The sequence below is a fragment of the Chroicocephalus ridibundus genome, chromosome 8 (assembly GCF_963924245.1).
Source record: "Chroicocephalus ridibundus chromosome 8, bChrRid1.1, whole genome shotgun sequence".
Lineage (NCBI taxonomy): Eukaryota > Metazoa > Chordata > Aves > Charadriiformes > Laridae > Chroicocephalus > Chroicocephalus ridibundus.
This window is the reverse complement of record NC_086291.1, coordinates 34,891,384-34,909,941: the sequence shown is the minus strand read 5'-3', so window position 1 is coordinate 34,909,941 and position 18,558 is coordinate 34,891,384. Positions and strand designations below refer to the sequence as shown.

General features: G+C 53.6%; 1 protein-coding gene across 3 annotated transcripts in view; it reads right to left on the bottom strand.

Moving 5' to 3' along the window:
- Positions 1-18,544, bottom strand: part of ASTN1 (astrotactin 1) — a 55,110-nt gene extending 36,566 nt beyond the window's left edge. For 2 of the 3 annotated variants that reach the window (XM_063343046.1, XM_063343047.1), the window contains exon 1: positions 18,224-18,544. In XM_063343046.1, the coding sequence (XP_063199116.1) occupies positions 18,224-18,506 (283 nt within the window). In that variant the 5' untranslated portion in view covers positions 18,507-18,544. The remainder of the gene's footprint in view (positions 1-18,223) is intronic. The other variant, XM_063343048.1, reaches the window with a different exon arrangement.
- Between the last annotated feature and the right edge of the window lie 14 nt (positions 18,545-18,558).

Sequence of the window (18,558 nt, the reverse complement as noted above, 5' to 3'; positions counted from 1 at the left end):
CCCAGTTTTAGTAGGCAACACCTCCATCACAGCCTGATTTTGCACCTGAGCTTGTGCAATGTCAAAACTGCAGCCCCTGAGCCCAACACTGACATGGACCTATTCCCACATCCTTATCTCCCTGCTGAGACCCAGCATTGCGGCCGGATGGAAAGCACACACAGAGAGCAACTCTCCTTAAAAACGCATGCCAGCATTTTGACGAAAAAAAAAAGAACGACAAAACAATTTTCCTTTCCATTTGGAAGCGTTTTGCACTAATAGACACCTATGATTAGTCAAATGAATGCTGCCATAATGCCAGTCTCTGCAGACTCATTTCATACAGCATAGCACAAATTTTGACTTGGACTTATATTTCCTCGTTAACATTTAAACCTGGCTTATTTTCCATCCGCAACCTGACTGTGTTTTTATTAAGTTCCCCATTAGCGGAGGCTTTTGCTCCACATCTAAACATCACACTTCCTTTAAAGGGCTCTAACCCAGCGAAAGCAAGCCCTGGCCTTGCACTCCCCCAAGGGTCTCCAACCTCTAAAGTAACTCGGGAGACTTTCCCACCATGAGCTACTTGCACTCTGTGTTGTGACCTCAGGACTTGATTCCTGTCAATCCAGATGTCAAAACGCATGTCCTGATATTTAACTCGTTTTTACTTTGGAGATTTTAGTGCCACATCTTTCACAGGATAACACCCATGTTTTTATGGGCCCATTTAAACAAGTCACATTCATCACTGACTGTCTATATTTTATTTGCAATTTTTTTTCCTGTCTCAAATCACGGGTAGGAAAACCAGCTCATTCTGTAGGTTCAAGACAATCCAGCTTTTCCGTACCAGCCAACACAAAGCTCACTTTATCTATTAGGAACCTGCTTCATAGGAAAAAGCACCTCGGGCAAAATTTCCAGAAGATCCATAAACATGGGAGAAGCTAACGGATCAAGAAAAAAGCACCCGCTGTATCTGGAGCCACTCTCTGGCTAGGTCAGAGAGATCACCCCACCACGATGCCTGCACGTGAGGCTGGTACATGTGAAGCCATTAGCTGTCATAGCAAGGCTGACAGCTAACCGTGTTTCTCTTTGAAACGTAGGGTGCATTTGCTTTTGGGAAGGTCACCAAGGAGTTCGTTTCAAAGCTGTAGCCACACTTTAGCCTTGAACTGGGATTTTTGTTCTGAATATGCCACAGCCTTAATTCGTCCCTTTCTTTAACAACAAAACCCTCCATCACCCTGGAAGTAACATTGTGCCGCATGGCCATTTGCAGAGCAAAGGACACTGATTCATCATTAATGGGTCTGAGTCGACTGGGTTTGCTCTGCAGCTGCTGACCTTACAACATGATGTGCCCCATTGCCCCGCTCTTCCCTGCAGACCCAAGGACATGCCCAACTGCACCTGTGCAACATCACCTCTGAGGTTATTTTTCCACCGCCTTTGTCAATTTTGACCAAAGCTGGGAAAAACAACGAGCAGGCTGGGTCATTTACTGGTGTCTGATTTTCACTCCTGTTTTGTCAGTTTGGTCCCATCTCCCATAACCTTGAACCACAGAGGAGATGTGGGAAAAGCGACAAATCCACCTCCTGGACCAACACTAGGGAGACACAGTCATGTAAAAATAAAAAACAAAGCCCCACACCGTGACAGTTAGCAAAAGCAAAATCAAGAGGATGTGTGACAACTTATGAGATGCAAGGTTGAATTTAAATCCCAGAAAGGACCACATTTGTAGTCGATATCTCACCCTGCAATGCCATCACATCACCTCTTCCAGAGGGAAGCCAGGTCTCCATGGAAAGAGCCCAAATGATGGAGAAGCTCCCAGTCAGCCATGGAAAATTACTGCCCTAGCTAAATCACCTCCCAGCAAGTTGGAGAGATGGAGAGCATGAACCCCTCAGCCCAGATGGTCCTCACCTATGAGCATCAGAGGGACAGCTGTTGAACTCCACGAACACACCAGCTATCACTCAGAAAGGGATGAGCAACCAGAGGAGCAAAACTTGGCAGAGGAGACTGCAATCTCTTAAAAAAGCTCTTGTGCATCATGGAAATTATAGACCAGTAAATCCTGCTTCTGCCCTGGACAGTTTGTTAGAGGAATTGGTAGGTGCGTGGGTAAATATGGGTCGCTCAACACTGTAAGCAGTAGATAAGGGTGATCCAGTTTGATGGACTCATTTCAAAGAATCCTTGTCAAAATCCACCCTCAAAGTTTCCCAAGGCACCAAAGTGGAGCTGGGATAAGAGGGAAAGTCCTCTTAAAGCCCACCAGGTGGAGGAGGAATAAGAGGTTAGTTTTCAAAATGAAAGGAGGTTACCAAGAAACCCCATGGAGATCTTTGTCAGGACCTTGGCTGTTCAGAAACGCTCTGGAAGAGGAGGCGAATGACAAAGTTGGTCACCAACACTAAATTTAGTCTCCATAAAGCTAAAGCTGTGAAGTGCTGGAGGAAAGTGGATGAGGAAAGTGGGCAAGGAAGTGGGCAGGTGAAATTCAACTTTGGTGAATGCAAGCTGATCTCGAATCTTGCAAGCAGTATTCAGGTCAGCCATCTCGTAACAGAGGAGGCAGAGCTAGCAAGGTTTGGGGTCGGTGTGGGGGAGTTCAAGGAACATGAGATGTCTCAAACGGCTTTGTGGAGAGGAAAACTAACTGTGTTATGACCCCTCAGCAAGGAAAACAAACAGCGGAGCAGGGACATGACAAAAGCCTATAAAATCATGAAGCCAGTAGGGAAGCGGGAAAGGAAATGTTTATTCACTATTTCTCACTTTGCAAAAATTAGGACTGTAAAAACTAACAAAAGGGTCTCTTTCATCTACCATAAAGTAGGAAAGCACTGAAAAAGGAACCAAATTCAGGGAAGACAAAGCCGCCAGCAGCTATCGAGACAGACAGCCTAGAGGCAAATCCCAGTTCGAGAAATCCCTGTGGCACAGACCTCAGCAGTAGGGAAAGGACCAAGCTGCGTTTTTAACATTTTTTTTTCCCCAAGTATCAGTTACTTGCCACGGCTGGACATGCCGAGGGACCACAAACCCACTGCACTCCACGCTGCCTCGTGTCTTGGGGATGGTGGGGGGCTGCAAAGCCAGCTAGGTGCTACCCGCACCACCCTTCGAGGATGCATCCCACCCCAACATGTCCCTTCAAGAGTGGCTGAGCCTGCCTGCTCCTCCAGGCACTGCATCACTAGGGGAAGGAGACCCCCAAGGCAGCTTCCTCCCATTGAGACAGCATCTTGCCACCCACCAGCAACTCCCCGCCTCCAAACCCCAGCCCTCTGTGCCATCAGACCCCACCGACCCAAGACGCCTGCCAAGATTACCTTCAGCTTTCCAAGCCAGCCAACGATTTTCATGGGGAGGCAAAGGGCTATTTATATCTGTCGCAGGCTGGCAGGGAAGGTAATGGCCGGCCACTCCAGCCCATCTGCCAGGCACTTAGCAAGACATCGGAGCATATCGTACAGGCGAGGTCAGGAAGCGGTGCTGGTGAGACAGGCAGGGGAAGCGGGGGGATGCATTACAGCGATGACATGGACTTCACTTCAAGGGTAAACTTCAGCCCGCTCCTGCAGACTAATTTGTTTAAGTGCTTGTTGCGCCAAGGCCAAGAGGTCAGGCGAATTAGACATTATTTTGGCGTCCTCGTGCTCGGCACAGGAAACGAGCACAGCCGCTTGTTCCTCATCTCCTGGGGGAGAGACAGGACCTGCCTGTCTTCTGGGGTATGGGAGAGATGAGGTGGCCCTCCCTGGGGTGATATGGGATCAAAATAACCCTGTCTGCTCTCCTGCCAACAGCAGAACCAAGAGTTTTTCCAAGAAGTGGTCCTCCTCATCCACCTACCTCTTCTGTAGGGACCAATGCTGGTCTTGGGGGCAGGACAAATCCTCATAGGTGGCCCCATACCAGGAGGGAGAAGGTAGGCATGGGCTACTGCCCAGTGCAGCAGTGTCATAAGTTCTTCGGTGCTTAGTAGCTCTTACCTGTTTTCAAGCTCCATTTTCAAGTTTGTGAAGAGGCTTTGAAAGACAATGGGGAGTCGGGGGAAAAAAAAAAAAGGAAGGAAGGAAGGAAGATGTAGAAGGGGAAAAAGTTGACTGTGCATCTTAAATTTATCACTCTTGAAAGAAGAGCTTGTCAAGAGGGCCAGAGACCAGCTAGTGCGTGGTGATCAATGGGAGGACTTTTGGGTCTAGTCAAGCTTGTTTCAGATTTACAGGAACTGAATAGAGGCATAAATCTGTCGCTGCCTGACGAAAATGGAGGTAATTAAAACTGCAGGTGTATATAATTGTCACATTGATGATCTATATAAATCAGCGGAGCCAGCAGAGGCACAAAGCACCATGTTGAGCATGGAGCCACCCCATGAGGAGCCATTTGCCCCCCTGCCTGGCCAGAGGACAGAGCTGGTGGGTGCAGGACACAGCCCTGGGGACACCCATCTCACCCACACGCACCTGCCCATCACTGCAGCCACTAGAACCCTCTCCTCCGGGACAGGTCTTGTATGGATTACCCCCCCGCCCCAGGCAGCATAAGCAGCAGGACCCCCTGTGGCTTTCAATGGATGCAATTACCCGCAATCTCACCCTGGCTACTGCCAAATTTCCTGTGACTTCAGGAGGATGAAAACAGGACCCCAAAGCATCGAGAGGTCCGACCGTGGACACCACGGGGTGCTCTTTGCAGGGACTTTAAAGCTCTGAGCCCGGGTTCAAGTGGGGCACTGACTTTATCTTGTAGCGACTTTTTCTTTTCTAATTTATTTTAACCTCTGTTATTTTGGGAACTTTGAAGCCTAAGATGCTCCGAGGCAGCTGCCTTTGTAGGAAGGACAGAAAGTGCAGAGCGGGGATTTGAAAGAGGGGGAGAAATAGGGAGGGGAAAAAAGGGTGCTTCACAGCTGAGGTCTATGGCAGCTCCTTCACCGTTTCTCCCGCATCCCAACAAACCCACCCCAGGAGGTGGTTGGGGCTCTTTCACCAGCAGTCACAGGAAATCTGGATGCAAAGCAACCATGGTGTCTTCCATTTATCTAACACTGCTACCCGGAGAAACCTCCAAGACCTTTGCAGACCTGCATCCCTTCTCCCACCGTTCAACGGGACCACCCCTCAGTCCTCAATGCGGCTGCAGCGCATCCTTTCCAGCCACCGTGGCTCAGCCCCGCTCCTGCCATACGTGCCGATGCCACGGGGACACATTTCTACCCACCATGCCAGGAGGGATGGGAACACAAGAGAAGGCTTTCCCGTCACCTTTGCCAGCGAGGTCCCCTCGCATGTGCCCATGGGCCAACCCTGCTTCCCAGGTTGAGCGCTGTATATGTGCGCCAATTGGATAATTAAAAATTAATCAAGCGTTTCTGCATTGCAGTCCAAATTATGTAACGCCGCTCTTCAGTTTCAGCACCCATCAGCTCTAATGCTATTGCACATCAGCACGGCCCTGCCGTATTTACCTGCCTGTCTTTTCAGGCAGCACTCACACCTTTGGAAGGGAAAAGGAAACACCAATGTCATAAACACGGGCAGAAAGTTCCCTCGCATTTGCATGGGGGAAAAAAAAAATTGAGGAAAATCTACTTCTTTTCTTAGTCTGGTGCTGAAATCTGGGATTGCAAAAAAAAAAAAAGGGATGGGGCTGGGATGCTCCAGCCCAGCCAAGTGCCAAGGGTCGCCCTGGCCAGGGCAGCACCTCCGTGACCAGGGGGTTTCGGAGCAAGAGGCTGCTGCTGCTCGCTCCTCCTGCGCCAAAGGGATGCAGCATCCCATTTTAGCAAATAAGCAGCATGTCTATAGGCAAACAAAATTAAATCAAGGTGAGGAGTGAGCTGCATTTTCGGTATCTTGAGAACGAAGAGCCCTTCCAGACTCTGAGAACAGGGTAACTGCAAACTCCTGCGATTACAGCCACAGCTCAGCTTTATGCCTGCAGGCTGTGGCTGTTGCTGAGACCAGGGCTCAGCGGGCAAGCCTGCCACCTCCTCCCTTCCTTGGCCAGAAACTTGCCGAATACACAGCCATGGTCTCTGCAGTGCTTATTCTCAGGACACAGATGCTGCCACCTGATGTGAAACTAGCCATTAATTCCTGCGGTGATTAGCTCCAAAGGGCGCTTTGCTGGGCTCCACACACAGTGGTTTCAGGAAACCACCAGGGATGCCGCAGCTCACACCCCTAGTGAGCAGCTCTGCCAACACTCTTCATCACCGCACCTAATGTCTCCTGGCTTTCGCATGGTCCCTCCAGTTATTTACTACCTCCTGCCACCATGCCTCTCCTCCCACCCCGTGGTCCTTCCTGCCCTCCCTCCATCATCCCGACAAGTTCCTGCTGCCGGCACAGCTGTATTTCACCCACATGCTGCCTTTCATCCCGCAGCATGTGAAAAGCCCTTCTTCCCTGGCACTGAGCTTTAATTACAAGGACGTTGCTGGATCCAGCCCGGGCTGACCACGCCACCACCATCCCATGGGGAGATGTGTACCGTGTCCATCCCGGGAACCTCTGCATCCCTCATTCAGCCCCCAGCCCCAGTGCCCATGGGACACCCCTTCACCCCAGTTTGTGCCAGACTGCACAGGGAGGACCTCAGGGGAAATACTTGTGGGGACACAGCAGCTTAAGCTGAGCCCTCCATCTGTTAACCAGCGATGTGCCTTACTCAAGAAGCAAGAAAAAGGGGAAACATGGTAATAAAAAGCTGTGGACGCCAGCTCAAGTCCAAGGTTGACTGTGCAGGCTCAATGCGTGCAATGCATTCCCCTCCCTGGCTCACAGGTGCTTCCACCATCTACCAAGGAGGCTGAGCTATTTCTCCTGCCCACCAGGTCTGAGCATGCCAGGAGCATGGCACACCTGGGAAGAGAGCAGCTCCTGCTGAAGAGCTAATAACATTGATTTGATTTTTCCCTGGAAGGATGTTTCAGGCGCTGTCTTGCTCGTGGATGCTTGGACACACATCCCAGCCCATGGCATGAGACCCCTGCAGCTCCCCACTCACACGTTGACAGAGGCATTTGTAATTCCCCCCAAACTCCCAGGCCACGTGTGGCATGTCTGCAAAGGCAAACTCCCTGGCTTGTCCCTTTTGCCAGCAAGAAAGCCAGCAGTTCCACAGCAGCACGAGGGCTCTCGAGTCCCATTGCTGTTCCTCCCCAGAGCTCTACCAAAGCCACAAAAGCCAGAGCTCAGCTATTTCTGTCTGAAAAATAGAGGAAAGGTTGGGGAGGTGCAACTCTGGGATGGGAAAACAGCTCTGCCCCAGCATGACTGCCACCAGGAAAGCAGCGTTCAGAGGAGCTCGGGGCCAGCCTGGAGCAGTGGGAAGCACGGCAGGCTCTCCAGTCCAAACCTGATGTTTGCAGATTCCCCAGCAGCTGCGGACACTGGGGCATCGTTCGGGGAGCGGACATGCTGAGAGCACCGCAGCAATTTAAAGTCTTCACTGAGCTGGACTTAGCCTCCCCCTCCCCACCCTGCCCCCGCCCAGGACCCCGTGGTCACAGCTGCAAAGTTGAACCTGGCAAGAAAATTTGGGAGCATGATATCTCCTCTCCCAGGCACCTCCCCCTCCCTATGGAAGCCAGCCAGCTCAGCCAACCCCCACAGGAGACCCCCTGGCATGATACTGCGCTACGTCCCGATGCCACGTGTAAAGACAAATCACCCCAACCTGTGCCAAGCCCACACTGGAGCTGTGCCCTCTAGTCGTTTCCCATAACCTCGCTCCTCCTGCAGCACCCTGAACCCTTTGCTCGCACCACCATCCCAGCCCATCCCAAACCCTCCACCTACAGAGCTAGGAAGGGGGGGGTTTAAGCCTTGAGCCACCTCTTCTAAAAAAACGCCCTGCTGCTTCATCCGTGGTGGAGAAACCCCATTGTGGGAGGGCATTTGCTGATTGCGGTGCAGCAGCGCCGGGAAGTACCAGGAGCCCACTGGCCCAGGCAGCAGGCTCCCAGCACCATGCCCTCCCTCTCTCTGTCCCCTTGGGATGCTCAAATTAATTGCCTTGCCTCCTGGAGCTTTTAGCTGGAACAAATAAAAGAAAAAAGGGGGGTTGCCAAAACCCATAATGAGGTCTACAGTTCCTCTGAGCTACAAGGGCTGCTTTAAATTTCAGGGTTTTTTCTTTTTTTTTTTTTTTTTTATTTGAAGGAGGTTTCCATGGTAACTGTCTCCCATCACATAAGAGCCCGTCCCCGGGATATTTCGGGGTTGCTAATATCTGCTTTCCCAGGCAGTCACTGTGTTGTGATGGTGACATTGCAGCCAGGTTTTTTGGCAGGGGGGGAGGGTGCAGGAGAGAGGAACAGGAGGTGCTGCTCCCAAAAACTAAGGTCAAGGTCCTGCCTGTACCCCATTTCCCCTGCCCATCAGGCAGACCTCCATCCCAAAGGGCTCTGGTAGCCAAACAATGATTTCTCTTGGACCACGGACTGGATTTGGGGAGCACTCCCGAGGCAATACAGCCCTTGCCAGACCAAGCAGAAGCGATGTGTCCATGCAAGGGCACAGGCAGGGTCTCCTTAACATCTGCTGCCGCCCTCTCCAACCCTTCACCAGCTTCCTTCCTCCCCCAGGTTAGTTTTCAGCTGGATCAGCTCCTCGCGGGAGCAAAGCCAGCTCTCTGCATCCCCCATAGCTGCTTGGTCTGCTATGCTCGTTAGTCATCCTAATTACTGAAATGCCTCAGAGCCAGCCAGGAAAGGGACCATATCTCCTCTTGCATCGGGGCTGTGGACCCTGAAGTTGTGTGACTGATGTGCCACCACCAGCTAGAGGGTTCCTCAAGGATCCTATACCCCTCCTTCAAATATAAATGGTGAAAAAGGCAGCTGCCCATTCCCCAGCATATCTCAGGCTCTGCAGACAGGACATAGCTGAGGGGACAGGCTCAGACCCCTGCCGGTGCCCGTCACCAGCAAACAAAGCCCTGCAGCAAAGCAAATTGTGAGGTCGACTTAGACCCCAAAGATCTCAGTGCCAGCAGCGCAGGGTGAGCATCCATCCCAAGCATGTCCCGGCTGCGGGGCAGTAAAACAGGATCAGACATATCAACGTAGTGCACGGGAGCAGAGGATGCTCTCCTCCAGGCACTTTCTCAGCATTAAGCCATAGCAGGGCGCCAGAACCTGGCAATCAAAAATCTTCCCTTATCTAGACAAACCCCACAGCCTCCAAAGTGCTGCTGCTTGGGGTGAGCTGCCGGCCACAGCCAGGCTGGCTGCAGAGAAGCCAGAGGCCAGCAATTTGCAAGCAAAAGGACAACCAGTCTTAAATGACAGAGCCATCACCATCCAGATGCTGCCTTAATCCCACCAGGCAAAGATTCCTTGATTTGAAGAACCGTTTTGCGGCAAGACTCAAAGGGAGATGATTTCAGAGCCTCCATTTAGCTGGTTAAGCAACCATCTAAAAAGGTAGGAAATGGGATGTGGCCCAGATGCAAATGCCACCAGTGTGGGGAGAGAAGGGCAGAGGTGAGATAGTGCCAGGGAGGAGTGCAGCTGCCCGAGGATCCCCTCCACTGTGCGGTCCAGAGACAGTTCCTGGGGATGAAACATGCCACAGAGCTTTGGGGGTCTTTGAGGAGCTCCTACATGGGCAGCCCAGACCCCAAAAGTGGGACAGTTCTCAGGGCAGAAATGGGGGTGGACCTGAGCATCCCTGCCAGAAGGCGATCTGAGAAATTAAGGCTGGGAGCGATTAAAGGGAGCCAGGAGCATTGCTCTGCACATCCCACCAAAACAGAGGGCCCGGCCCCCTGCAGCCACCTCAGTCCCCTGCCCACCCTGCCAGACCCTGGTACCCGCCGGTGAAAAGCCAAGCAGCCCCACGGCCTGCTCCCCCCTGCTGCTTTCTGGGTCAGTGAGATTCCCTCCCAGCCCCACTGCTGCTGGAGCCAGCTGGATGCATGGTTGCTGTGGCAACGGGTTCCCAGAGACAAAATCCCTATTTCTTTTTTTTTTTTTTTTCCCTTGGTTAAGAAAAAATATACAAGAGGCCCTCTACATCCACCCTGCCACCGAAACCTCTGCTCCCAGTAAGAGAGCACGTCGGTGATGGGCACAGCATGGGGTCAAGGTTTCCATAAGGACGGGGATGTGCACCCTGTGCCTCCCTCCTGTGCCTCCCTCCTGAGCCTTGGTCATCCTCAGTTTGTCCATAGGGGGACCCTGAGCTCCTCCCAGGGATTCTGCCCACTTTCCTGCAGTGTTTTCCACCCTGCCTACTAGGATTTAAGTGGCTCCCCTGCTCACAGCTGAGGCTCCGTCACCTGGAAGAGGGTATGTGACAAGGCATGGGGGTGCACTCAGTGATTTAGTGGCTAAGAGCAGGTCACCTCCTCCGCTCTGGCCCCATCCTTTGTCTGGAAAAGGGCTGTGGAGAGCTCAGGTTTACATTGCATGGCCAGGAACAAGGGCAGGAATGGGGTCCCACCAGTGGTTTGCACTCAAACCGTATTAGATGAGCCTGTCCTCCCCCACCAGGTGCTCCGAGGCAGGTCCGGGGCAGGATGCATTCCCTCGCTGGTCCCTCTCTGCTTTGCTGGAAGCTCTGCAAGCCCGCAGGCCTTGGTGGCACCTTTGGGGGCACACTGGCCTCTGCTGCCAGCACTCAAGAGGGCAACTCCAGTGCAAAAAGCAAGCATTGAAGCGTCAGAGAGGGAAGGAGGTGCAGCAGCACTGAGGTCTCAGTGATGGGCTGAATTTGATGGAGGAAAAAGGAGGAGGCAAGCGATGGAGAGGGATGCATCCCACACCGCAGACTGGGCAGCAGGCAGTGCTCTGGATGCTATCAGTGGCATCCCACCAGTAGCACCAACCACTCCAGGAGGGTGTAGGAAGGAGGTGGTACCCCTGAATTTGGAGATATAAACCCCAAAGCACCCATCCCAAATTCAACCCTCAGTGACAGGAGCAGGGGTTAAGACTCTGGCCAGGTGATCAGCTGCTGGCAGCAGAAGGAAATTAAGCATGTCCCGCTGCCAGAGCAGGCATGGGACAGCCCTGGCTGTTTTGCCAGCAGGCAGGAGAATTTTTGGGGTGCCTTCCCCACCGCAGGTCCTGGTGTGGGTGGGTTGGGATGTCCCCAGAGAAGCCCCTGGCCAGCCTCCAAGCTGCCTGGCTGGGAGGTGCTGGCGGCCGCCCCCTTGGCCAAGCACGCGGGAACACAGATCATACTGCCAGGTTTCAGTGCATGCGACAGTGTCCAGAATCAAAGCCAAGTTCAATTAATGGCTCACAATCTTATTAGAGAAATTATTTCAGGATCTTGAGTAAAAGTCCGATATATCCACTCCATTCCATTAGTCAGGCTCATTTAGTAATTCAATCAATCTAAGCAAGGCAATTGAGCTCCTCTGATATAATTTAACTCCGTTATTCTCTAGGTACTTAAGAATTTCTTAATATTTACTCCATTATTTCACCATTACACCTATTTCCAGGTGCAAGGTTCACACCAGAGCGATGCTGTGGGTCCAGCGGTGGGACCAGCCCCACTGCAGCCCTCTGCCGCACTCTGGTCTTATAGGGTGTGTGATGGGGAAGGGAAGCTCCAGTGGTGATACTGGGGTGTCCTTGCCTCCCTTGGAAGTGAAGTTGAGCTGGGAACCAGCACCATACCACCCTGAGACCCGCTTTTCCACCACAGAGGGCCAGGACCAAAGGCCTGCCCTGCATGCCACCAGCTTTGGGACTAACCGCTGGTGCCCAGACCTGAGCAAGAGGAGTGGGGCCAAGTAACCCCTAATCAAAACCCAATGGGATACTCTTCCCACCTGACATGGAAATGAAAGAAAAAAAAAAAAAAGGATAACAATGACACAACCCTACAGCCCCTTGTCTCCTGCTTCCCTCCTCCGGGGCCATTTAGGAGCTGGGGGGTGAGGGTAGATGGTGGGGGGGACACCACCTCCTGCAGTCTGCGGCAGCAGGGAGATGCCCGGGTTGTGGATAAGAGATGACGGGTGTCACATCCCGCCGCCTCTCCGCGCAGCCTGAAAGAAGAGCTGGGGCAGGCAGGCGTGCCAGCCACCCGTCAGCCCAATTAGTGGCAGCCCGCATCCCCGCAGCAGTCTATCTCATGGCCCCCACCACCCCCTGTGCTATCCCCCCCATAATTAACCCAAGGAAGTCATGGCCACAGCATCCACCGGCACAGTCAAGAGCTTAGCAGAGATTTAACAAAAAAAAAATTGATTAGATATTTCGGGGAGATATTCAAGAGCAGTTAAATATGCCCAACTCATCGGTACCTTTGAAAAATCTCACCCCTCTAAAAAATTAGAATTGATTTTGTATTTAAAAAGGGATCTATTTAATTTAAAAGTAAGATAATTTGAAATCATGACAGCTTGTATTAAGGCCTGAGTTTATGATAATCTATTAAAGTCATTGAAGTTAAGAACCTTCTACCATCCTCTGTTGCCAAGGCTCCCGTGAAGGCGATGAGGAGTGGGGCGAGTCAGAGGGTGAGGGGTTGCACTGCCCCCATTTCAGGGCATGACAGCTGGGCTGGAAACTGGGGGGGCAGAAAAAGTTCCTTTAGCTCCTCCATGCTCAGGAAAAAAAACCATGACACAGGAAGCCATCCGGTATTTCAAGATCTTGAATTATCCAGTGTCCAGAAAGAACGGGTTCAACCCATCAGCTCCATTTTCTCATTCCTCAAGTCCATTTTATGCACAAAACTGCATTTCAAGACTTCGCTTTTCAAATATCTGGTGCATTACTCGGGCAAGGGAGTCCAAGACGTTGTCTTTTGCGCAGTTTTTAATGGCACTGCAAATCTCCATCGAGCCCAGGGGGCCATGGGAAGCTAGGATGCTAATAAATACCCTGCTCACCAGTTTGTAACCTGGAAAGGATGGGGCCCAAAAAATTATCAGCCTGCAGGAGTGTGAATCCGCTTAATGACATATCAAATGCAGATGGATGCTGCCAAGCCAAGCAGCAAGGAAGAAGGGGGTGTGAAGGTTAGCAGACAGGGAATATTGAGCTGGTAATTAGCATTTCTTAATGGCCACCAACCAGTGAGACTCGGCCTCCCTTCAGGAAAAAACACAACTAATGCAACAAACACGAAAGAAGATGAAAGGTGACCATTGCAAATGGAGGCTTCCTTGACTTAAAGCAGGATGAAACTGGGTGCTTTTAAATGCAAGCAGTCGGGTGCGCACCAGCAAGCAGCCCCATCCCTGCTCCCACGCCCTTGCCGCTTCCTGAAAATTCAGGAGGTGGGAAAAAACCCCCGCAGCAAAACAGGGGGGTTGGTGTCGCAGCCCTTTTGAGGTCATGCATATAAAACCGTGGGCGTTTTTATGGGTAGGAGCATGACAGGCAATGCACCTGGGGATGGTGTGCCACCAAGCTCCCCCTGAGCAAACGTGGGCAGCGAGACGGCACATGCACATGAAGGTGGCCAGCACAATTAAAATGTGCCCTGTTCATTAGCAAAGGGACCTACGAAGCAGCTGAAAGCCCTGCCCAAGCACCTCCCCTCATCATAAACCAGGGGTCATAATCCCAAAACCTATCCCTCTGCTTTTGGAGGAACGTGGGAACAGCCACGGGATCCCCACATCTGAGAGGGCTGAGCACCAACGCGCTTGACACACCCGACTCTGGCACCAGAACAGCCACAAGAGGGGACGAGACCCAAAAATGGTGCATGCAGAGCAAGCAACAAGCAATCCTCACCCTCTCGGGTAAAGATAAATATAAATCTAAAGCCACAGGGCAGTGGATCAAGGCAAGGCAAAGCAAACGTGTCCCCCCAGGACCCTGGCTGAGCCCCTGCAGCTCACCGCTACTGAAGAAGCCAACACACGAATGGGATGGATACCAGTCGCCACGCATGTCTTTCCCACAGACCCCGAGGTCGGCAGAAAGCCCCCGGCTCCTCATTATCCCCGCTGGCATGGGCGAGCCCCCACAGAGCTTGGCTCGGGAGGGGTCCATCAAAATCCCTGCCATGCTGCCCACCGGTGGTGATGGGATGCCCGCAACCTCTGCACTCTTCATTAAGTCGATTATGTCACCGGTACATCTCGTTGGGGTTGGGGGTGACAGCCAGTTTCGGCGTGCCCAGTTCAACACACAGCCCCAGCACTCTGTTTTTAGCAAGCACCTTATGTGGCTCTCCAAAGACCCCAGCACATCTCTAGCTGGGGGGGGAAAAGCTTTGACCCATGTGCCTGTCAGTGGGATGCCCAGATCGGCCACCAGGGCAGGGAGGTGCCACCAAGGCAGGGGAAACCACCTGTTTCCAGCACACCAGTCTCCACGAACGCCAGCCAAGCTTGAAAGCACTTGAATTATTTAGCAGGGTTTCGATGGGGACAGGCAGGATCGGAGCAGGATGACACCCAGATACCCTTGGGCTCCCCGATCCTGACCCTTTCCTGGCTGCTCCCCCCAGCCCTGCTGCAGTCCCTGCCACGGCCACCTCCCTGCACGCTCCCGCCATCTTCATGGGTGTCCTGGTTTAAGGTAAAACAGAACTGTTTTTCTTTTCAGTAATTTTACTTTTCAGTTAAGCCTCTCTAACTCTCTGAAATTTACAGCATATTTTTCAGACGGTGTCCACTTCTAGCGGTCTGGTCTGATGTTTATTGTAAATTCCAAGGGATGGTACGCAGAGAGGCTCCTGCTTATACTTATTGCTATAACAACCAAGGTCAGGTAACTTTTTTATGTACCAAGTTGGAGGGTCGGAAGCTGAAGAGTGTAGAGGGGTCGCACTCGCAGGGAGGAGCGGACAGGACAGGTGACCCAAAACTGACCAACAGGGCATTCCAGCCCATCTGCATCATGCTCAGTATAAAGCTGAGGGATGAAAGGGGTCAGCCTCTTTCTTCAATTGCCAGCGTCTGAGGAGGACCCTGTCTGTCCATCTGCCTTTGATCCTGATCTTTGTGTTCCTGACTCCAGATAGGGAATCCAGTTTCCGTCCACGGCTGAGTCCAGCCTGGGCCTTTCCCAGTGCCTGCTGGTGACGTGATCGTCATCCTGGGAGCTCCATACTGGTGTTGCATACATTGTATACATTTCATTACTTTCAATATTATTGTCTTTTCTTTTTATTATTAATATCTCATTAAAGTAGTTTTAGTTTTCTTTTCAATCCATAAGTCTCTCTGTCTCATTCTTCTCTACCTTTGGAGAGACGTTAAAGAGAGCATCCATCTGTCATTTGTTTTAATGGCCAGCCTGGCCCAAACCACGACAATGGGGAAACTGAGGCTTGCAGTAACCTCGAGGGAGTTGCTCGAGACCCCATGTGGCAGAGCCAAGGTGACCAATGGCCACCACCAGGAGCTCCCATGCAGCACTGCCTGCCCTTCATGGTGCTCAAAGCCCAAAGCCAGGCCCTCCCTGGCCTGGGGGGGCAGAACCCTGGGGTCTGGCCCAAGTCCCTGCCAGCTGGCAAGGGCAGCTCCCCCTTGAGGGCCCCTTCCCTGTACACAGGGGAATCTGAAAACCCTGAATCCAAAAACCGCCAAGAGTAGAAGGAGCAGTCCCCTAGCTCCCTCCCCAGCAGAAACACCCTTAACCAGGCCTGGCTCAGAGGCAGAAAGGTGGATGTGGGGATTATCCACCGCTCCGACACGTTATTGGGCACAATTAATGGGTCTGGGGTTTGCCCAGGACGGTGCAATAAGCACTGTGTGAAGCCAGGTTCCTGGAAGGACGCTCAAATGCGTGTCCTCCAGCCACACGCCAGCCTTGTGGAAACACAGCCACTGACACCGGTTCCACACACCAACCTGACGTGGCCACGTCCCCACTGAGTGCACAGAGCCAGCAGTGATGCCCTCTGCCCCACGGATTTCTGGGCCTGGGGGCTCTCCAGCTCCAGAAGATGCAGCCTCTGAGCTACTAAGTCTGCCACTTGCAAGCTCCGTGTACTTCAGAGCTTCTGCCATACAAAAGCAGTGCCCAGGCTAATAGTAATAATAATAACAATTTAAAATAATAATAATAAATAATAATAATAACAACAACAATAACAACAACAAGACCCCCATACACACACGGCAAAGCAGCACAACAACAACAATAATAATACCCACACAGGGCAAAGTGGCTTCACAGCAAGCCCCTCTCTTGCGGGGAGGGACGGAGATTTACCATGGCATTTCCCAGGAGTCAGCAAGCCAAAACCCTGGCAAACAGGGCGCCCGTGAGGTGCCCCCTCCTGCCAGCCCAGCCCCCAGCCCCAGCATGCAGGGCAGGGAGACTGGTACTGGAGCCACCTCTGTGTCTCCACAGCCCAATCCCCGATGTGCCGGGGGCCGGCACAGCCCCGTGCACCCAGAGCCTCTCAAGGAACCAATGTCCCAGGCAGTAATGTCCAGGAGAGCCCGGACATCACCAGGACATGAGGGTGCACTGGCACGGGGCCAGCCATCCTCATATTTGTCTGGTGGCCATAAGCAGAAGGAGGTGAAAGCAAACCCCTGCCTGGCGTCATCAGCACAAGCCCTGGGTGCAGAAGGGTCTGTCAGGGCGGGTAGGCCCTTTCCTGTGCTGCCCGCCGTATGGCACTTCATGGATTTGAAAAATCCCAGGGGGAAATCCCCACAGCGCCAGTCAGGGGCCAAGCCTGGGGACCCCTGCCCGATCAAAGCCATACATCCCTGCCCAGACGCTCCCCGCTGGCAGCATCCCAGGCCACAGGACCCATTGGGGCTCGGCTGCCTGGGAGCAGGTCCAAGGGGGGCAGGGGGCAAGCACTCGGTCGCCTTTGGGGGTCTCAAACCAGCGCGGGGCTGGCGGCCATGCTTGCATGTCCCCCTGCATCCTCCGCGCTGCCGCCCCGTTGCCACAGCAACGCTCTCCAGCCTCCGCTGCAGCATCCCGCAGCACAGGGCGCGGACTTGTACCGGGGGACTGGGGGGGGGCAGCACGGCCCCCGGACTCAAGCAAATTGTCCCTGGTTGTCCCCGTGCCTACCACCGCCATCCCACGGCATCAACAGCCCCCCATCTGCCTCTGCCTTTCTCACAGGAGAAGGGGGATGCCCATGCAGCAGTGAGCGCTGCCCCGAGCCAGCACAGCACCCAGGACCAGGGGATTTTTTTCCACAGAGGGGTGTCTAGGGGCCATGGAGGTGATGAAGCACTGGGGAGAAAATCCAGGCTGTGGCCACCGCTATACTCTGCCTGCACTTGAAGATGGCACAGAGGGGCAATGCCATGCACAACAACATGCCAGAGCCTCATTTTTGAGACAACATCCAGACAAGGGTGGCATTTTAAAAACTTCACAGGTAGCCAAGGTGCTGCTGGAGCAGCAACAGATGGACAAGGCTTGCAGGAGTTGTGCACAGCCCCCACGGGACTGGCAGAAAAGCGATGGCGGCATTTGCCTGGGGCAGGGGGGTTACATGTGGGTGGTGGTAGGAAGCTGGTATTCTGCACAAATATCACTAAAAATTAAAAATCTCAGTGACCTTGTTCCAGGTGGTGTGGAGGGAAGCAAGTCCCTGGGCACAAGTGGCCTTGCTCTGGTCCCAACATGAACAAAGGAGCAAATCATTGGGGTTGTTTTGCGGTCTGAAAACTGCAGAAGCCCATCAGATTTGGGCAGATGAGTCTCACACAGTGGGTGAAGCGCAGAGGCCTGGCTAGAACGGGCGGGAACCACCTGGACTACGTGAGCAGGCCAAAGCCTAAACCTGGGGGCAGGAGTACTGGAGACAGCACACACAAGTGGGATGGGAAACGCTGGCACCGAAGTGGTTTTTTTTTCACCAGGCTGCAGGGAAGGTGACTCCGCTCAGGGGCAGACAAAGCAGAAACCCTCACCTCCAGCCAGCCACGCTGGAAGCAGACTGCGGGCCTCCTGCCAGCACAAGCCGCCAGTGACCATGCACCGAGCTGGGGATGAGCCCCGCAGACGACAACCCAGGGGAGGCACCGAGCACCCCAGGCCTGCAGCATCTCCCCAGCATCCACCCTGGTGCTGCAGCCGGTGCTGAGATGCTGCAGCGAGGTGAACGGGCACCGGGGCCGAGATGCTGCAGCGGGGCGAACCGGCACCGGGGCCGAGATGCTGCAGGGTACCCGCACGCTGGTGCCGCAGGGAGGAGCCCCGCGGCCGGGGATGCTCGGGTCCCGCTGCCGGGAGGGGAGGGGACCCGCCGCGTACCGGCGCTGCCGGCAGGCCCACCCGGAGGCTCACCCAGCACGAAGTAAGGCAGCTCCGTATTCTCCAGGTCATCCACCACCACCATCTCGCCGGGGAAATCGTTGCGGACGGAGAAGAGCAGCTTGGGCTCGGCGGCCGAAGGGCCGTGCATGATGCTGAGGTCGTTCTCCCGCAGGAAGGGCAGCGCCGACACCGTGATGCTCTTCAGCTTACACTCCAGCTCCTTGGCCGCCGCCTCCGCCGCCGCCTCGGCGGGGCCGCTGCCCGCCGCCAGGCAGCAGCCGGCGAGCAGAGCGCACAGCCCGGCCAAAGCCATCTTGGAGCCCCGCGCCGCCCTCCCAGCGCCGGGCGGGCGGGCGGGCGGGCGG